The sequence below is a fragment of the Littorina saxatilis genome, linkage group LG1, assembly GCF_037325665.1.
Source record: "Littorina saxatilis isolate snail1 linkage group LG1, US_GU_Lsax_2.0, whole genome shotgun sequence".
In the NCBI taxonomy this organism is placed as follows: Eukaryota; Metazoa; Mollusca; class Gastropoda; order Littorinimorpha; family Littorinidae; genus Littorina; species Littorina saxatilis.
In genome coordinates this window covers 94,602,704-94,622,359 of record NC_090245.1, presented here as the reverse complement: position 1 = coordinate 94,622,359, position 19,656 = coordinate 94,602,704, and the positions used below count along the sequence as shown (strand labels likewise).

The 19,656-nt window shown below is 44.9% G+C and overlaps 2 protein-coding genes across 2 annotated transcripts; one reads left to right on the top strand and one right to left on the bottom strand.

Annotated features, from left to right (window-relative positions):
- Positions 1-304: 304 nt before the first annotated feature.
- Positions 305-15,639, top strand: LOC138954526 (uncharacterized). The gene is made up of 3 exons (XM_070326373.1): positions 305-847; positions 11,501-13,775; positions 15,482-15,639. Exons 1-3 carry the CDS (start codon positions 305-307, stop codon positions 15,637-15,639), a joined length of 2,976 nt encoding a protein of 991 aa, XP_070182474.1.
- A 58-nt stretch (positions 15,640-15,697) lies between these two features.
- Positions 15,698-18,784, bottom strand: LOC138954423 (dopamine D2-like receptor). Its single transcript, XM_070326302.1, has 2 exons — positions 18,692-18,784; positions 15,698-17,539 (listed from the first exon to the last, which is right to left on the bottom strand). The coding sequence occupies exons 1-2, from the start codon at positions 18,782-18,784 to the stop codon at positions 15,698-15,700; spliced, it is 1,935 nt and encodes a 644-aa protein (XP_070182403.1).
- Between the last annotated feature and the right edge of the window lie 872 nt (positions 18,785-19,656).

Here is a 19,656-nt window from a genome sequence, read left to right as displayed (position 1 = left end):
TGCCAACAGCTCCTTTCGTACACCGTCAACCTGTTATTGTAATTAATATTTGCTTCTTACAAACACGCATTACTTAACCATTATTTTTATAACTGTCATTACTGATATCATAAATCAATCCCTCACATCCGGTCAAGTACCCCCTTCTTTTAAGCATGCAGTAGTCACTCCCCTCCTGAAAAAAGCTAACCTTGACATCAACACTTTTAAGAACTACCGCCCTGTCTCTAATTTGCCTTTTGTTTCGAAAGTCCTTGAAAAGGTTGTTTTGGCCCAATTGTCAGAGCATCTTGCTAAGACAGGTATGGTTGAACCATTACAGTCCGCCTACCGCGCAGATCACAGCACTGAAACAGCCCTACTTAAGGTAGCGAATGATCTTCTCACTGCCTGTGACAGCGGCTCTGTTTCGCTTCTGGCCCTGTTGGACCTATCCGCAGCGTTCGACACCATCGACCACGATATACTGCTGGCAAGGTTGAACACCACATTCGGCATAACAGGCACGGCTCTGGGGTGGTTCTGCTCCTACCTGACTGGACGCACTCAGGCTGTTGTGATCCAAAATAGGCACTCCGAGGACACCATACTAAAGTATGGAGTCCCACAAGGATCTGTGTTAGGCCCAGTGTTATTCACTATGTACATACAGCCGTTAGGCAAAGTCATAAAGCACCACAATGTCCTGTACCACATGTTCGCAGACGACACTCAACTACAAAAATCCGCACACACCAAACAGTTTACAGAGTTAGTGCAGTCAATAGAATCATGCAGCGATCACATCAAACAGTGGATGACAGTCAACAAGCTCAAGATGAACGATGATAAGACAGAGATCATGCCAGTTGGCAAACAATCAAACTTAAAGCTTCTTTCAGAAACATCCAGTCTTACGCTTTCTGATACCACAGTCACATTCAGCAGCAAAGTGAAAAACCTGGGTGTCCACCTTGACAGTAGCCTGTCAATGGACGCCCACATCAACTCACTCTGCAGAACCGCCTTTCTTGAAATGCGGAGGATTAGCCAAATCAGACACCTTCTTTCCCTCGACGCAACCAAGACACTGGTTTCGGCTTTTATTTTGTCGAGACTGGATTACTGCAACTCGCTCCTAGCCGGCCTCCCAGACGCCAAGCTAGACCGCCTACAGCGCATCATGAACAATGCAGCACGTCTTGTGCTGCGCAAGCGCAAGCGCAACCATGTCACCCCTCTCCTCATGACCCTTCACTGGCTACCAATCAAAGCACGCATAACATATAAAATAGCTACCCTGTGTTACCGTAGCCTTCACGACGACTCTGCCCCTTCTTACCTGTCTTCGCTCTTAAAGCCACACGTCCCCACACGCAACCTCAGATCCGCTGACGCAGGGCACCTTGTTGTCCCACGCATCAAACTGAACGCTTTCGGCAAGCGCGCCTTTATCTACACAGCTCCCTCTATTTGGAACTCTCTGCCCATGTCTGTCCGCCTTTCTACCTCTCTCCTCTCCTTCAAGTCCTCTCTAAAAACACACCTCTTCCGGCAATACTTCGACGCCTAGCCTGTTCAGTATCTGCCACATTGAGGAGAGGGGTCACTTGCCATCGTAGCGCGCTGTGGGCCGGCTGGGGACGGGTTGCTATTTCATGTGCCTGTTTCCTTGTTTATTTCCGTGTTTTTGTTCCTTGTACGTGCGCGCGATAGCTGTCGCGGTGTATGAGTGCGACTACACGTGCCTTGGCGTGTGTGTGCGAGTGTGCGAGGGCTGTATTTTGTATATTTTTATTTGATACATGTATAAATGTGTCTCCAGGAATATGTTTTGTTTTAATCTTGTGTCGATACTATTTAGTTCTGCCTTGTTATTAGCCATTGAGTATAACTGTTTTATCATCATTGCTTTGTTGTTGTTCTTTAGCCATTTACGTTGAATGACTTGTTATACATTGACATTGATAGTTTTATTCTTCTTCTTCTTCGTCGTTCGCTAGTTAGTTTTTATCATAAGAACCTTTTTAAATTCCTATTTATACATAAATGCATATTTTATATTGTAAAGCAGTATGCATTGTTAGAGGATTTTTTAGTAGCAGTGTTTAAATGTCGAAGCTGCTTTTCCCAGTTTTACCAAAGAGACCGACTGTATATTGTGTTATTGTATTTGTCAGACTTGATTGTACCAAGTCCCTACACATGTTGTAATGCGCTTAGAGCCAAATATTTTTGTTTTTTGTAAGGGATAGGCGCAATATAAATACACTTTATTATTATTATTATTATAAATGTAATGATTCCAATCCCTCGGCTAGGCTAACATCAACTGGCTCCAAAGTTCTACATAATTATGTCGGCCACCCAGAAAAATCATGATAATCTGCACCACTAACAACTCAGTGACCCCTGGCGTTGCCACTGATTTCCATGTTTACAATAACTCCATACTTCCCTCATTCTTCTTTCACGGTACCCCTACAAGTTCTTCTGTTAGACTATCGGATTAACGGTTTCTTGAGTGTTTACAGTTACCTACGACACATGGCTGACCCACCAATTGTCTTTTCTTAACATCATTTTAGACACCCTACTTCAGTTCCAACCCTCCGATAAATCGCCAGTAAAATTAATTATATTCATGTTAAAGCGTAAACTACATACGTAAAGCACCTAAACGTGGTGCAATTTCTTTCTTCTTTTTTTCTGTCTTTCTTTCTTTCTTTCTTTCTTCTTCTACCGCGGTTTGAAATTTCAGTCGGAGACTCCACATACTTCCCTAGGGCGTGTACAGTTTTGTCTTCCGTCTGCAGTTGTAGATGCATCTATGATCACTAGGCATAAGTGACACACAGCGTACCCCTCCCTTTGCTTTTCACGATAAAGGCACACTCCTTCTCGCAAAAACTGTTCATCTCACCATCTCATTTCTTGCAAGGCTTTTACGTAAGACCATCCAAAACTTAGCAGTCTGTGCAAAGTGAGAACTTCTTCATGAATTAATTTTGTACAAGCCACTGGTGGCTTTATTAAGAAATTAATCAATCCAAAACTTCAAGCTCATCCCTGCCAGCAGTATGGGTGTTGATTTTTAGTAGATGTCCAGGTGGAAGGATGATCTTATCCCATGTAACAGCCTGGCCAGATCTGAACATTGAGCCAAAGTGTATACACGGGAAGGACTGTGAACTTAAAACTTTTACACTGAGAAGAAAAGTGCACGTGCATGTGCTGCAATGATTCATCACGCTCAACCCGCCCAATGCATTTTGAAGAAAAACGAGCATGCTGAACATCGAGTTAGCATTCAAAAGGTCTGCTCTCTTTGTGGTGGTATACCCGTTCAGCATACCCCCTTAGCTCTGCAGGCACTGATGAGTGGAGGGGTGGATGATATATATGCATGAACTGAACAAAACTGAATTGAATAGCTGTGAAACACATCGTGCCCCCGTGAAATGGGATCCTCTTTTGTGGATTGACACTCCAGTTCTTGAGTACGCCTATATAGTCACACGCACAGGCACTTTACAAAATGTGTGTGTGTACATTTAACATTCAAGGGCCGAGACTGAGAAAGAGAGAGCGAGCGAGAGGATGAAGAGAGTGAAATATTGGGACACACAGACACACAGACAGACACACAGACAGCTCGACACAGAGACCGCCTGTAATCGACAGAGAATCTTATGCAACTATTCAGAGGCGAATTAAAAGTTAACAAGAAGAGCAAACGCTCGATCGAGTCACTTTCGCAGTTCTGAATATTATATGAGGCATCAGATGGACAGGAAGAAATTGCTATTCACAACACAATGAGTCACGTTCACATAAAATTTGAGCCCGGTCACTTTTATAGTTTCCGAGAAAAGCCCAACGTTAAGTTGTGTGTTGCCGAACAGAAAAGGCTAGTTATCTCCCTTGTTTTTCTGATAACGTTCGTAAAAGGCTACAGATGTAAATACTTTGATGTAAAGAATAATCCTACAAAGTTTCAATCACATCCGATGAACTTTGTCAAAGATATAAAATGTCTAATTTTTCCTTTGACGCTGACCTGTGACCTTGAAAAAGGTCAAAGGTCAACGAAACCATCGTTAAAGTGTAGAGGTCATTGGAGGTCACGACTAAACAAAATATGAGCCCGATCGCTTTGATAGTTTCCGAGAAAAGTCCAACGTTAAGGTGGTGTCTACGGACGGCCGGCCGGACGGCCGGCCGGACAGACTAACACTGACCGATTACATAGAGTCACTTTTTCTCAAGTGACTCAAAAACCAAATCTGAGCCTATAATGATAATACAAGAATTTATAACGCGCACATATCTCACCACAAGGCGACTCAAGGCGGTTGTGTCAACATGATTGTGTAAACCTACGACGTACTATGCACAAACACACAACAAGTTTAAACAAGTCGCGTAAGGCGAAATTACTACATTTAGTCAAGCTGTGGAACTCACAGAATGAAACCGTACGCACTGCATTTTTTCACAATGACCGTAGTCCGCCGCTTGTGCAAAACGGAGTGAAACTGACGAGCCTGTTCAGCGCGGTAGTGGTTTCGCTGTGCTGCATAACACGCTTTTCTGTGCCTCTCTTCGTTTTAACTTTCGGAGCGTGTTTTTAATCCAAACATATCATATCTATATGTTTTTTGGAATCAGGAACCGACAAGGAATAAGATGAAAGTGTTTTTAAATCGATTTCGGAAATTTAATTTTGATCATAATTTTTATATTTTTAATTTTCAGAGATTGTTTTTAATCCAAATATAACATATGTATATGTTTTTGGAATCAGGAAATAATGTAGAATAAGATGAACGTAAATATGGATCGTTTTATATAAAAGAAAATGTATTACAATTTTCAGATCTTTAATGACCAAAGTCATTAATTAATTTGTAAGCCACCAAGCTGAAATGCAATACCGAAGTCCGGCCTTCGTCGAAAATTGCTTTACAAAAATGTCAATCAATTTGATTAAAAAATAAGGGTGTGACAGTGCCGCCTCAACTTTTACAAAAGGCCGGATATGACGTCATCAAATACATTTATTGAAAAAATGAAAAAAAAAGTTTGGGGATATCATACCCGGGAACTCTCATGTAAAATTTCAAAAACATCGGTCCAGTAGTTTACTCTGAATCGCTCTACACACACACACACACACACACACACACACACACACACACACACACACACACACACATACACCACGACCCTCGTCTCGATTCCCCCCTCTATGTTAAAACATTTAGTCAAAACTTGACTAAATGTAAAAACAAGTCGCGTAAGGCGAAATTACTACATTTAGTCAAGCTGTGGAACTCACAGAATGAAATTGAACGTAGTCCGCCGCTAGTGCAAAAGGCAGTGAAAGTGACGAGCCTGTTTGGCGCGGTAGGGGTTGCGCTGTGCTTCATAGCACGCTTTACTGTACCTCTCTTCGTTTTAACTTTCTGAGCGTGTTTTTAATCCAAACATATCATATCTATATGTTTTTGGAATCAGGAACCGACAAGGAATAAGATGAAAGTGTTTTTAAATTAATTTGGAAAATTTGATTTTGATCATAATTTTTATTTTTTTTAATTTTCAGAGCTTGTTTTTAATCCAAATATAACACTTAACCCACCAGGGAGAGTGAGAGAAAGAGTGAGTGAGTGTGAGAGAGAGTGAGAGAGAAAGATAGTGAGTGTGTGTGTGTGTGTGTGTGAGAGAGAGATAGAGATAGAGAGAGAGAGAGAGAGAGAGAGAGAGAGAGAGAGAGAGAGAGCAGACCAGACCACACCTCCCAAGGGAAGACACATATTATACCAGAGACAGGCGGGCTATTTTAAAGAGATGGCCAAACGCACATACCTTAGGGACGATTGACAACTCTGTTTTGAAGAGGCATACACATAAATCATGATAAGAACGAAATAAAGACAGACAGAACGACAAAATAATGACGAACAAGATAGAAACAAATGCAGGGTTGGGGGTGGAGGGGAAGCCGGAGGGGGAGGGGGGGGGGTAAATTCACAGAGCTAACACTTCTGAACAAGTTTTGCGTAAGAAGTCGACCTTCTGAGACCCCGGCAAGAAAAAAGAGAAGAAGAAAGAGGGAGAAACAAATACATGTAACGCGAAAGGTCAGAAAGCAAACATTCTGTAAGAAAGACAGCGCCGGTTCGAGGAGTTGGGGGAATGGGGGAGGGCAGGGGAGGGGCAGCGGGAGGGGGGGGGTCCGGGGGAAGGGGGGGGGGAGGGGGCGGAGTATGGATTGTTGCAGACGCGGAGACTATGAAAAGCAACATGAGGAGGGACAGAAACAGATGATTCAGGAGGCTCACTTATTTGTTTGTTGTTGTTTCTTGTCTCGAGAATCCAGGGCAAAGATTTCTACTGCTACGTTCATATAGAAGTAGAGAATTTATACATTTGCCATCTTCGCCCAGGGGGTCAATGCGAAACCAGTTGGTTTAAGCGTGTTTTTATTAATTTCTTGTACAATGTATACATGTTATATACAGTAACAACATTAAGAACGTTAACAAGCAGACTGCTTATGGACACGTTCCAAAACTAATAATCAATACACATTCTGATAACAAGACATGGCGAACAAGTGATAACTTCAACCCTTTTCTTTCAAAATATTTCATAATATTTTATACAAATAAAGAGAGAGAGAGAGAGAGTGAGAGAGAGAGAGAGAGAGAGAGAGAGAGAGAGAGAGAGAGAGAGAGAGAGAGAGAGAGAGAGAGAATGCTTTGCTACATCTATTGCTGTCACTGTTAATGTAATATCAGCCGAAGCGATCAGTTGACATAACGTAATCTTGTACAGCAGAAAATATTTTCGAAACCAGTTCAACATCGATTTTATCCTCTGTTTTGTTCTCGGCCTTCTCTTTAAAAACTTTTTACATTCAAGGCGTATCTGATACACGAGCAAACAAGGTAACAACAACAAAAGACACACGAAAAATGAAGACGACGGAAACGAAGGAGATAAAGGAAGAATAGGAAAGATTATGTACATGTATACGGTTCAATCTCTCGGGTCTTGCATTTTTTACGACAGTAAATACTAAACCGGATTGTAAGATACGCAAAGTAAGAGAGATAAGATAAGATAAGAAAACTTTAATGTCCATTTTCATTTTACACAAACATGGACATTTTTCTTTTGGCACCACATCGCATTTTACACAGAGGGAGAGAAAGAAAAACAGTGAAACAAACAGTGGAAAGACAGAGACAAGGGCAAACAAACAAAGAAGGCCCCACAGAGGCACACAAGCCTCCCCCGCCGTTTCACATCTTTCTTTGTTATCACCGGCGCAATCACCAGTGCATTTGATGTGTGAACTATGCAGTAAAATGCACAAAAGGCACCTTCTTCCATTCTTCAAAGACCGGCGGTATGTCCTATGTGTAAGAGAACAGTACGAGTCCATTTCTTCACTAGGGTTAACTTTGCAATGTCTTTCTTCTTATCTCTCGTCTGTCAAAAACACAACCCCAAGACAAAAACATTGTAACAACGAAAAATAACAAAACATCGTATATTTTAGGGTCAGAGGTAGCGTAAAACTTTCTCTTCACTAACCCACACCACAAGTCCGCCTTCCTAATATACCCCTCCCCTTACACCTTTATGTTAATGTTGCTAGTATTAGGTTGGGGGGGGGGGGGGTTTACATTTATTCATCTAGCGTGGGAATGTATCCTTTGCGGATTATGACTTTATTCAGAAAAACAGAAATGCTGGAGAAAAACTGTTTGTTTCTGCAGCATTTCTGCATAATGTCATCTTTCGCGAGAGCAACGTTTTTTTCTGCAGTAAAACAGTTTTACTGCAGTAAAATTGAAATCAAGAATGCTGCAGTAAAACGGTGATGTTGTTTTACTGCAGAAAACCTGTTTACACTTTTTCTGCAGCATTTTGTACTGGCTCATTATAATGTTGGAGCACGCGAGCCCCCCTCTGTCGAGAGATAGACTCATCCAGAATTACCCATAGTTGTGCGTGACACGAATGTATTTTGTCTGTCTGACTTCCTTTCCGCCGGAAGTTCAAAGTTTCAAATTAAAAAATGGCACCTGTCAGCAACATTGTCACATTTTCCCAGACGAACGCAGTTGTCCACTTCGTGTTCGACTGATTTGCTTCAGAAATTGTTCACGTTCGGCCGCCATTGTGAAGTAGAATATAATTGCCCTTATGCTACACGCCTTCTGATTGGTACACTGCGGAACAAACTATTATACTATCCAAGGGGGCGACGAATACAAACGCTACTTTACAAGGTCGTTCGTTTTTCTCCAGAAAAACTGTCACAGACTATTCTGAATAAAAAGTTAATCGCAATAATGCTGCAGAAAACCAAGTAAACATTATGCTTCAGAAAAACTATTTTACTGCAGTAAAAAACGTTGCTTCGGCGAAAGATGACATTATGCAGAAATGCTGCAGAAAAGACAGTTTTTCTCCGGCATTTCGGTTTTTCTCCAGAATAACTGAATAATGTCATAATCCGCCAAGAGCCAGTACAAAATGCTGCAGAAAAAATGTAAACAGATTTTCTGCAGTAAAACAACAGCACCGTTTTACTGCAGCATTCTTGATTTCAATTTTACTGCAGTAAAATGTTTTGCTGCAGAAAAAAACGCTGCTTCGGCGAAAGATGACATTATGCAGAAATGCTGCAGAAAAGAACGGTTTTTCTCCAGCATTTGTCTTTTCTGCAGAATAACTGAATAAAGTCATAATCCGCTAAGGATAGGAATGGTCACTTCAACCTTTCAATGTTGCATCATAGTAAATCAGATTGATTTCAAACAAAACATGACCGAAAAAAAAGTCGTCAGTCACAACAAACGAACGCAGGAGAGAAAAAAATCACGTATCGGCGGTAAAAAAGATTGACCTGATAACGAAAGGCATTATATGACTTGGGGGGAAAAACTTCAGCATTTTAGACAAAAGATAAAACAGCAAACGTTCTTGAAAGCGACTTACCGGCGTTTTTTTTATCAGCTGCCACCCTTCCTCATCCTTGTAATAGCCTTTGATAATCTTGGCAGTTTCTTGCGCAGCGTTTCGGTAATATTCGTCCGTTCCTTCTGCCATCTCGAAGCCACAAAACAATTTGAAAAATCCCCTGAGTAAAGCTTGTTCAAGTCACTCTGTCACTAAAGTCACTGAACGTCTGCGCACGGTAACAGCAGACGATCGAATCTCAGTGAGTTGGTTGTAACTTTATGACTGTCTGGAGTCAACACTGCTCTCACTCAGGGGCCCGTTTATCACTAAAAGCTCTCCTTCTGCTCAGCGATAGTTGACTGCTCTTTCATCGCTGGCTAGTGCTGAAGTCTTTTCCATGGGCACTAATTTGTTGTGAGGCCTTTTGTTTTTACAAACATACACTCCCGCTACGCTGACTCAAGGCGAAAACCGCAGACAGACAGCGGCGCGTTGTAGACAAGCGAGTTGTCCCGCTCTCTTTTCAGTTCTCGTCTGCTGCGCTTTTTTTTTTTTAGCAAACCCAGACTGCGCCGCCGCCTTGAAAGTTTGGCCTGTTGTGACCCTCGGGTAATAGGTCGGAGGTCAGGGATCACGCCGCTGTCGACACAAACGTGTGCGATGATTTATAGTGCGTTGGTCTCTCTCTCTCTCTCTCTCTCTCTCTCTCTCTCTCTCTCTCTCTCTCTCTCTCTCTCTCTCTCTCTCTCTCTCTCTCTCTCTCTCTCTCTCTCTCTCTCTCAAATATGTGCTTAGATTAGTCCCCTCTCTGGGCGAGGGATGGTTGAAAAAAAGCTCGTTGTATTGCTTATGCCACAACCCTCGAAAATTAAATTTGATTTGATTTGATTTGATTTGATCTCTCTCTCTCCCTCTCTCTCTCTCTCTCTCTCTCTCTCTCTCTCTCTCTCTCTCTCTTCTGTCTCTCTCTCTCTCTCTCTCTCACTCTCTCTCTCTCTCTACACACACACACACACACACACACACACACACACACACACACACACACAAACACACACACAATTGTGTGTATGCAAAGCATCGATTTCTTCACTGGCATTATATTCAAATGATCTAACTGCGTCAAGTGCTTCAGAGTATTGTGTCAAAACGTTTATTGATCAGTCCGGCTGAGCAACTACCCCTCGTATCCATAACGCAACTGAAACCAAGCTGTTTTTGCTTTTGCTATTTTGAGGGCTGTGTTTGCTCAGTCGTCAGTGTTATGACATCAAAAGCATTTGATATGGGTGGGTGTTGTTGTCGTCGGTGGCGGTGGTGGTAGTGGTGTGTGTGTGTGTGTGTGTGTGTGTGTGTGTGTGTGTGTGTGTGTGTGTGTCTGTCTGTCTGTATGTGTGTGCCTGCCTGTCTGTTTTCTGTCTGTCTGTCTGTCTGTCTGTCTGTCTGTCTGTCTGTCTGTGGACGTGTCTGTGTGTGTGTCTATGTCAGTGTGTCTGTGCGTACATGCGCATGTTGGCAGAAGATCGATTGTGGCAATTAGGGCTTGAATGACAATACAGGTAGCATCGTTTCATGGAATGATCTCATTCATTGATGCAATAATCAAAACCCGCCGGGGACATTTGAATAATGATGTTATTGTTTTATAGAGCTTTTCAGCTATGTTCAAGATTTCTTAACTTGCTATTTATATGGAAGCACAGTAGCCATGGTGACAATAAAATGCTTTTTGCGACAGCAGCTCAGGACCGGTTATGCATGTAACACATAATTATTTGGTCACACGAACCGTAAACCATGCACTACAAAGAGCGAGCAGGCGTGAGGAGTTCTTCCCCTTTAGTTACTCTCGCAAATCTCTCTCTCTCTCTCTCTCGCGAAAGAGAGAGAGTCTGTGTGTGTTAATGTGCCTGTGCTTATATGCAAGAGTGGTTGGTTCAGCGTGATTGTCGGTATATCTTTGTACATATTGTAACTCCCTTTGTCCAAAGGGCTTTTAAAGGCATATGTACGCGCTCCCGTGTTTACAAAGTGTAGTTTGCCCATAATCGATGTCAAACGCACCATAAGACCATGTAATGACGATATGTCGCCATGCGCGGACCATATACATGCATTACAGCTTGTTCTAGCCTCTGAAAAAGTGAGGATGTCAACAAAGACGCGGAGTTATTTTCCTTGCGTCAACGTTCCCTCTGTTGGCAAATCTATAAATAGGACGATCTAGATCAAAATAAAAATTCAAATATCTCAACATTTAAGGGGTCCTAGACCACAATATCTTGCAGGGAACTTAATTTAGCATGTCTCCAGCTGTTGGTAAAGCAATTAGCGTGTATAGTCATCGAGTACATATGGCTTTAAAGCTGATGACAATAAACCCTCAAAGCGTCTCTCTCTCTCTCTCTCTCTCTCTCTCTCTCTCTCTCTCTCTCTCTCTCTCTCTCTCTCTCTCTCTCTCTCTCTCTCTCTCTTAAAAAAAACCCGACGAGCTCAGATAGCATGTCATATAAATAAATATAAACTTACCAAACAGCTGAGCGATGAGGAAGTGAGAGGAGCCAACATCACCATCGAAGACAGAGGCGAAATCCTTACTGGAAAGCAAGCCGCCGATCACTTTGCCAACAGCTATGCAAGCGAAAGCCACCTCAATGTTGGAGCAGAGAAACAGAGGGAGGCAAGAAAGGAACAAAGAGAGAGGAGAAACAACAAAGCTAGCCCAGAAGCCATGGAAGCACCCTTCACTCATCAGGAACTACGCCAGGCACTACGCAAGCTGAAAAACAAGAAGTCGCCAGGGCCCGATGGGATATCCAACGAAATGCTGAACCATCTGGGAAGTGCTGCTGTTGGCAAGCTTCTCGACATCTTCAACCTCAGCTGGAAAGAAGGCCAAGTCCCACAAGTTTGGAAAGAGGCTACAATAATCCCTATACACAAGAAAGGAAAAGACAAGAAGAAAGCCCCAAGCTACCGTCCAATCAGCCTCACGAGCTGTGTTGTTAAGACCATGGAAAGGATGGTGAATCAATGCCTTCTTTGGTATCTGGAGAAGGAAGACATCCTTGCACCAGAGCAAGCAGGCTTCCGCCAGTTCCAGAGCACAGAAGACCAGGCCACCTACCTGTCTCAGGAGATTGAGGATGCCTTCCAGAATCAGAAGATGGTCTTTGCAGCCTGGATAGACCTACAGAAGGCGTTTGATAGAGTGTGGACAGATGGCCTTCTGGTGAAGACACAGAGATGGGAAGTCAGTGGAAAGATGCTGTCTTGGATACGATCCTTCCTGCACAACCACAGATCGAGGGTCACAGTCAGCAGCCGATTGAGCAGGAGGGTTTTGATACGACACGGTGTCCCACACAGCGGAGTGATCTCGCCAACTCTCTTTTTGATCTTCATCAACGATCTCCTGCCTGAACTGCCAAAGGGAGTCAAAGCTGCTTTATATGCTGACGATCTGGCAATGTGGTGCACCGAAGAACATTCAACCACAGCAACATACCGCCTGCAGCTGGCAGCTGACAAACTTGCAGCCTGGGCAGACGACTGGTGTGTCAAGATCAATCTAGAGAAATCCACGACCACACTCTTCACCTTGTCCCCAAAACAAAAGCCAGGAGTCATCAAACTTGGCGACAGACCACTCAGGAATGATGACGAACCAACGTACCTCGGTGTCACATTCGACAAACGACTGACCTGGAAACCACAGATCCAGAAAGCAGAAAACAAAGCCAGACGCAAATTTGCAATCATGAGAAAGCTGGCTGGAACAAACTGGGGTGCCAGTGAGAAGACCCTGAAGACACTGTATGAAGGCACGGTGAGACCCCAACTTGAATACAGAGCCCCAGCCTGGTCAAGCGCTTGCAAATCCAACCTGCAAGCCCTGGACAAAGTCCAGAATCAAGCACTCCGTATCCTGACAGGAGCAATGAGGTCAACTCCAATCAAGACCATGGAGTCCCTGACAGGAGTCCAACCGTTGATCACTCGAAGAGACACAAAGACACTCATCCAAGCAGAGAAATACAAAAGCCTACCAAAGCACCCAATGAACAGCAGAATGGAAAAACCTATCAGGAACAGGCTGAAACGCTCAAGCTTTGTGCACCAAAGCAGAAGCCTCAAGCGACAGTACCTACCCCACCTGCCGGAAAGCACTCTGCCGCTCGATGCCACAGGAACATGCCCAACACCTTGGGAAGCCAACCAGAAGGCCCTCGAGATCAACACAACTGTGAAAGGCGTGACATCACGGGACATGAGTGACACCAGTAAGAAGGCGCTTACCCTGGCCATGATTGCAGACCACTACCCTGAAGAAGCGTGGATCCACGCCTACACTGATGGGTCAGCCACTGAAGCTGTGAGAGATGGAGGAGCCGGCGTTCTAGTTCGGTACCCAGAGGGAGAGGCACAAACAGCGAGCATTCCCACAGGTTTGCACTGCACCAACTATAGTGCAGAAGTACAGGCCGTGAAGACAGCAGCCACAATAGTTGACGGATCAGACCATGAATGTCCTCAGGTCGTCTTTCTGACAGCACTCCAAGCTCTGTCTGCCAAAAAAGAAACTGAGCTCAACAACGCCCTCCAACAGGTTGCTCAGAACCGAAGGGTCGTGCTTCAGTGGGTGCCAGCTCATTGTGACATAGCAGGAAACGAGGCTGCAGACAAACTTGCCAAGGAAGGTGCCTCAAAGGAACAGTTCACGTCCCAGCTGCAGTACAAGAAAAAAAGGACAATCATAAATAACAAGAGTAAAACCAGAGCGGAGAAAGATGACTACCACCTGCTCCAACGTGAAGAACAAGTCGTCCTACTCAGACTCCGCACTGGACATAACAGACTAAACCATCATATGGCCACAAAACTGAAGCTAGTTCCCTCCCCCTATGTCCGTGTGGCAAGAATCAGACAGCAGAGCACATCCTGCAGGCTTGTCCATACCACAGTGCTCTGGGGGACACCACCTGGCCAGAGGAGACAGCGCTACAAAAGAAGCTATACGGCCCCAAAGAGGACTTGGAGAGGACAGCACGTTTCGCCCTGCGGTCCGGACTGACGATCTAACAGCGAACGACAAGAAGAAGAAGATAAATAAATATTTGATGCTATCAGTGTTCCTTTCAACAAACATATCAGGCAACCAACAGATGTATTTTACACATATTCAGAAGAAGAAAAAATGCAAGCAAACGACCAAATACGTTACTAAATCTAAATCCTCAAAAAGTTCATGAGTATATAAAATTGGCATATTCAAACATATGAATACGCTTTCCGTTACAAAAGACACTATTTTTTACTACATGAACTTCGAAACCAACGTTAGCGATATATTGCATATTCTCTATTTTACACTGATTACATCGTTCGTGCAGCACACGGTGTCACAAGCACGTACAATCGATTTTTGAAAGAATATTTGGTCTACTGATCGGATAGTATGTTATTTTTAAAGAATAGTTTTGAACATCGTGTTTAGTAATGTGACCAGTCTAATTCTAAACCACACAGGGGAAAAGTGTTTATGTGTGTGTGTGTGTGTGTGTGTGTGTGTGTGTGTGTGTGTGTGTGTGTGTGTGTGTGTGTGTGTGTGTGTGTGTGCGTGTGTGTGTGTGTGTGTGTGTGTGTGTGTGTGTGTGTGTGTGCGTGCGTGTGTGCGTGCGTGTGTGCGTATGCATGTGTGTGTCTGCACTGTGTTCACGGTGTGTGTGTGTGTACGCGTGTGTGTGTGTGTGTGTGTGTGTGTGTGTGTGTGTGTGTGTGTGTGTGTGTACACGCACGTACTGTTACAATGTTCAAGAGACATCTGACGCATTCTGTTTATCGATCAACCAGCAGCAGCATTGTATCCTTCCTATCAATCACAGTGGTTGAACTGACACCGATAAGTGAAGATCACACCACGTAGTGTCTTTTTTCTGAGCTGGACGGTGGAAGACAGAACCCGATGCAGCAACAAATAAAGGTACCCGTTCCCTTATGACGGATATACTGCTGGAAGCTGTCTAGCAGAGTTTTTTCTTCAAAGTTGTGTCTCCAAAGGTAAAGGTTCACGATGAGAAAGAGAAGTCTCTTCACTGTTTTTAACTCCCTCAGGTTCTTTTCCCAAGGATGTCCCCTTTGCTGTTTCAACATGCCCCTTAACTCATTGTCTCCCAGGTACGGATATATCCGTACTCACTCATATGGCTCTATCTGACCAGGAACGGATATATATCCGTACACACATAGTCACTACATTGCATCTGCTCTCATTCGGCACATATCCGAATTCTGCTCAGACTGTTAGCTTCAGTCGCTTCCTGTAACGTCGATCTAACGCCTGCATTCCAGCGTGTTGATACACAATTGCTACACAATTGCTACACAGTTACTACAATTCTGAGTGACCTGCTGCAGCACAGCTGGTCTCGGCTGAAAACACCTTGGTAAACAGGTGGGGTACAAAGTGTTATTAAGGAAAAGAGATGTCGCTTCATTATTCTCAACGCTTCCAAAGGTGGACGACAGGTCTTTTTCCCAAAGATGTTCCCTTTGCTGTTTCAACACGCCCATGAGGTTAAAGAGAAGTCTCTTCACTGTTCTGAACGCCCTCAAAGGTGGACGACAGGTCCTTTTCCCAAAGATGTTCCCTTTGCTGTTTCAACACGCCCATGAGGGTAAAGAGAAGTCTCTTCACTGTTCTGAACATCCCTCACTCCAGAAGAACACAGAATCAAGTCCTGTCCTTGATATGTACAGTCGACATGGTGGGAGGGCCGCGCGTGGGTGCAAAAGGCCCTACTTGTTTCATTTTCTGCACCTTGCAGCAACACACAGCCACCAGCGCTCGCCTGTAGTCCGGCTTGGCCCAAGCGTAGATGCAAGGGTTGACGAAGGAATGACACAGCCCCCACCACGGGGTGACGGCGCAGAGTTCCGTAATCAACCAGTCCTCATCTCTCTGCCCGAACGTGAGACACAGCGGCATCAGCAAAAAGTAGGGCAGCCAGAAGACCACGAACATCACGAGCAGCACCGTCAAGGTCACCCTTGCCTTGGTGTCCCCGCGGTTGCCACGAAAAAATTTTGGGCATGACGAGCTGGCGTTACCTGTGCTTGTCAACCAGGAGATCCTATTCATGGTTTGTCGGGACTTTGACTCCCGTGGCGTCCTGAAGCGTAGCTTGGACCCCATTTTGCCTCCGCTCGCGTTAGTGTCATCTGGAAAGGTAGAGCTCTGCGTTCTCCACAGTGACGTCTCCCCGTTGTGTTGTAGTGACTCTGACATAACCTCCGGTCGAGGTTCGGGCACGCGGTTGGCTGGCAATGACATCATGTTTGAGCAGCCGGATTCTGGCTCTTCGCGTATGGTTGCGGCAAGGGTGGCACTGCTGGTGCTGGCCTTATGCGGTGACGGTTCCTGTTCGACAATCGTCATTAGTGGTGCACCCAGCAAGCTCTGGCTACCCGATCGGTTCACCAGTATTCCGTGCGTTGGAAATTTTGTTCGCGCTGTCAAAGGTACGTTGCTGGAACTTGAGGATTTAGCCATCCGATTCTCCAACATCGGAACACTAGTGCTGGCAACCACCTCGGATTCTTTAGGTATATGTTTTGGCGCTGACACTATATTGCTGACGAAATGGCCAGATGACGATGCTTGATTCCCCGACGGAGCTGGCGAAGATGGCTGAAAACCGTGGTTGAAATTACGAGGGGGTTCGGCGAAAAACATGGACATCTTAGTGTGCATAGTTGGATTGTTCTGGGTGTTATGAGGAGCCATCGAGCCTGTAGCAGAAGCGAATGCCATTTGGCTTGGTTGAGATGGGTAAGCAGAACGGCCGCTTTTAGCGTTCGGCTTGTCCGGAGAGCAAGCAGCCTCGCAGACTTCAAACTCCGTGCAATCCAAACAGACCGTGTCCTCGTCGATGACAGAAACCTCGCCCGAGTTTTCACGAAGCTGTCGGGCGTCTCTCCGCCTCTCGTTGGCTCTTTTGCGGTCGGGGGTTTGGAGGCTGGAGGATCTCCTAGACATGATCAAGGTCTGTGAACACTCCTTCTTGTATCCACGATGCACACGCATCACGTCCGTCCTGGAGTAGAGGTCTGTGTTGGTCATCTCGCTGGTACCGTAGAGCGGCACCACCCCGGACGCCATCATCTTTGACCTTATCGTCACCTCGCGGCTGACACGCCTGTATGCCTCCCCCATCGTCACCAGCGGCAGCAGGAACATGACTAGATCTTGCACCACCATGTACCACAGTGGCAGTTGCTGATGACACCGCATCATGCTTGCACTGTCAGTGTCGTCGTCATCGTCTTGGCGAGGTTTCACCAGTTGAAGCAGAATCGGCAGTGCCAGGATAAAGGCCGCTACACACACGCCGCCCATCATCTTCAGGGCCCCTTTTGACTTCATGTACATGGCGCGACGTAAGGGCTCGATGACGCCGAGGTAGCGGTCCAGGCTGATGACGGTAATAGTGTAGATGGAGGCGGCGGTCAGAAGCACGAAGACGTACAGCCAGGCTAGGCACTGTTTCCTGGTAAAGATGAAGCTGTCAACGACCTGAAAGACACCAAACCACCAAGGTTTAACACGATGCTAAAGACGCCGAGTCAAGTCCGATAGAGAGTCAATGGCCTATGCTCCGCTAGGGACAAAAAAAGGCCTAAGTAAGTAAGTATGAAGCTCAACGTTGAAGTTCTGTTGAAATCACGTTTGGGATTTATTTTCAAGGACCCTCATTCTGACGTCTTATTTTACGTGTGGGTCGTGCTTTTGTAAAGGCCAGCTGTAAGACAGGGCCACACAAACTAATCCTTTATTCACGAGAGCAGAAATAATGTCAAAAAGATTGCTGCCAGTACCAAGCAGATGACCCTGTGTGCATGCAGGGGAGAACGTTTCAAGTAAGAAGAAAGCAGCTAAGGTCTAAGGTTTCAAAGATTTCGACTTTGAACAGTCTACGCTGATTTGTTCAAGCCAATCTTCAATCTAAATGTTCACAAAAAGCACATAATCCTAAGCCCCCTTTAATTGCAACCAATGACCTACTTTCATTTCACATGGGACGCACTGATTCTGACTGATACATGTGCGTAAGTTGGCTCAAAACAAGACCCTTTTTGCGCAGCAATATGGTTAAAATACGCATTGGCTTCTAGAAAATGCATTATTTACGCAAAATGTGTCCGCGACCATTCTTTTTAACTATGGTAATACCAACGAGTTTACGTTTGGACGACGGACTGAAACGTTCGCTCAATAGAAGACTGAAACGCCAGTGCTGTCGCTAGACTCAGAGGACAACAGGTCAGTTGGACCTTGATTAAACATATTCATCGGTCCAAACGTGCTGGCTACACAAACAAGTGCCCTCTCGGGAATCAGAACAACGCGTCAGATCGGGAAAAAAGGTATGCGTCGATGACCGAAGACCGATGATCAAAAACAACACTGAAATGCTCTCAAGACCTTTCTTAAGTGAGCCCGATTTGATTTGATTTGAGATCTCTCTCTCTCTCTCTCTCTCTCTCTCTCTCTCTCTCTCTCTCTCTCTCTCTCTCTCTCTCTCTCTCTCTCTCTGTACACACACACACACACACCCACACACACACACACACACACACACACACACACACACACACACACGATTGTGTATATGCAAAGTAGTATACTTCGAGAAGTGGACTTCAGCCATTTAATATTAGGCTTTACCATTTCATGGAAGGCTGGGTAGATGAGCATTGCACAGAGCACAAAGTCAATGAGGGCGAGACGGGCCATAAAGTGCGAGGACTTGCTGCGCATTGAGGACACCAGATGGTGCACGAGCAGCACGAGGAAATTGCACGTGCACCCAATCACGCCTATGGCCGCGGAGATGTGGATAGTCAGCTCTTTCGTGTATTCGTTCCATGGATGTTCGCTACTTGTGTGGCCCGGCAAGTTGGTGATGGTGGTGGTGGTGGAGTTGTGCCTTTGCAAGGATGCCTGTTTGGGAAGAATAGCAAAAATTGCTGTCTGCCGTGTGAAATAGACGCACAAATCCACCGCTCTCTCTTCCACGACGCTATTTGTGCTGTATCTGTTTGTTTGTTTGTTTGTTTGGTTGTTTGTTTGTTTGTTTGTTTGTTTGTTTGTTGTCGTTTGACGACTGTGTTTTAGTTTTTTGCTCCGGCTGTACCTGCAGCCGTAAATAAGGCCCAGAAATAAAATCTTTCAAATGAAAAGGCCAACAAAAATAGGATTGGACGGTTGGTTACTCTTTTGGTTCTATTTCTATTTTTGTTGTTTGTTTGTTTGTTTGTTTGTTTTGTTGTTTGTTTGCTTTTGTTTGCTCTCTCTCTCTCTCTCTCTCTCTCTCTCTCTCTCTCTCTCTCTCTCTCTCTCTCTCTCTCTCTCTCTCTCTCTCTCTCTCTCTCTCTCTCTCTCTCTCTCTCTCTCTCTCTCTCTCTCTCTTTTCAGGCATTGAACTTACCCTTGTATAGGCAGATGAACAGCAAACGTAGCATGTTGCTCTTTCTATCTCTAGTACGTACACACACACACACACACACACACACACACACACACACACACACTGCACACACGTACTCAACTATGCACGCACGTACGCACGCACGCACACACACACACACACATACACTCAAGCATGCACGCGCGCACGCACGTACGCACGC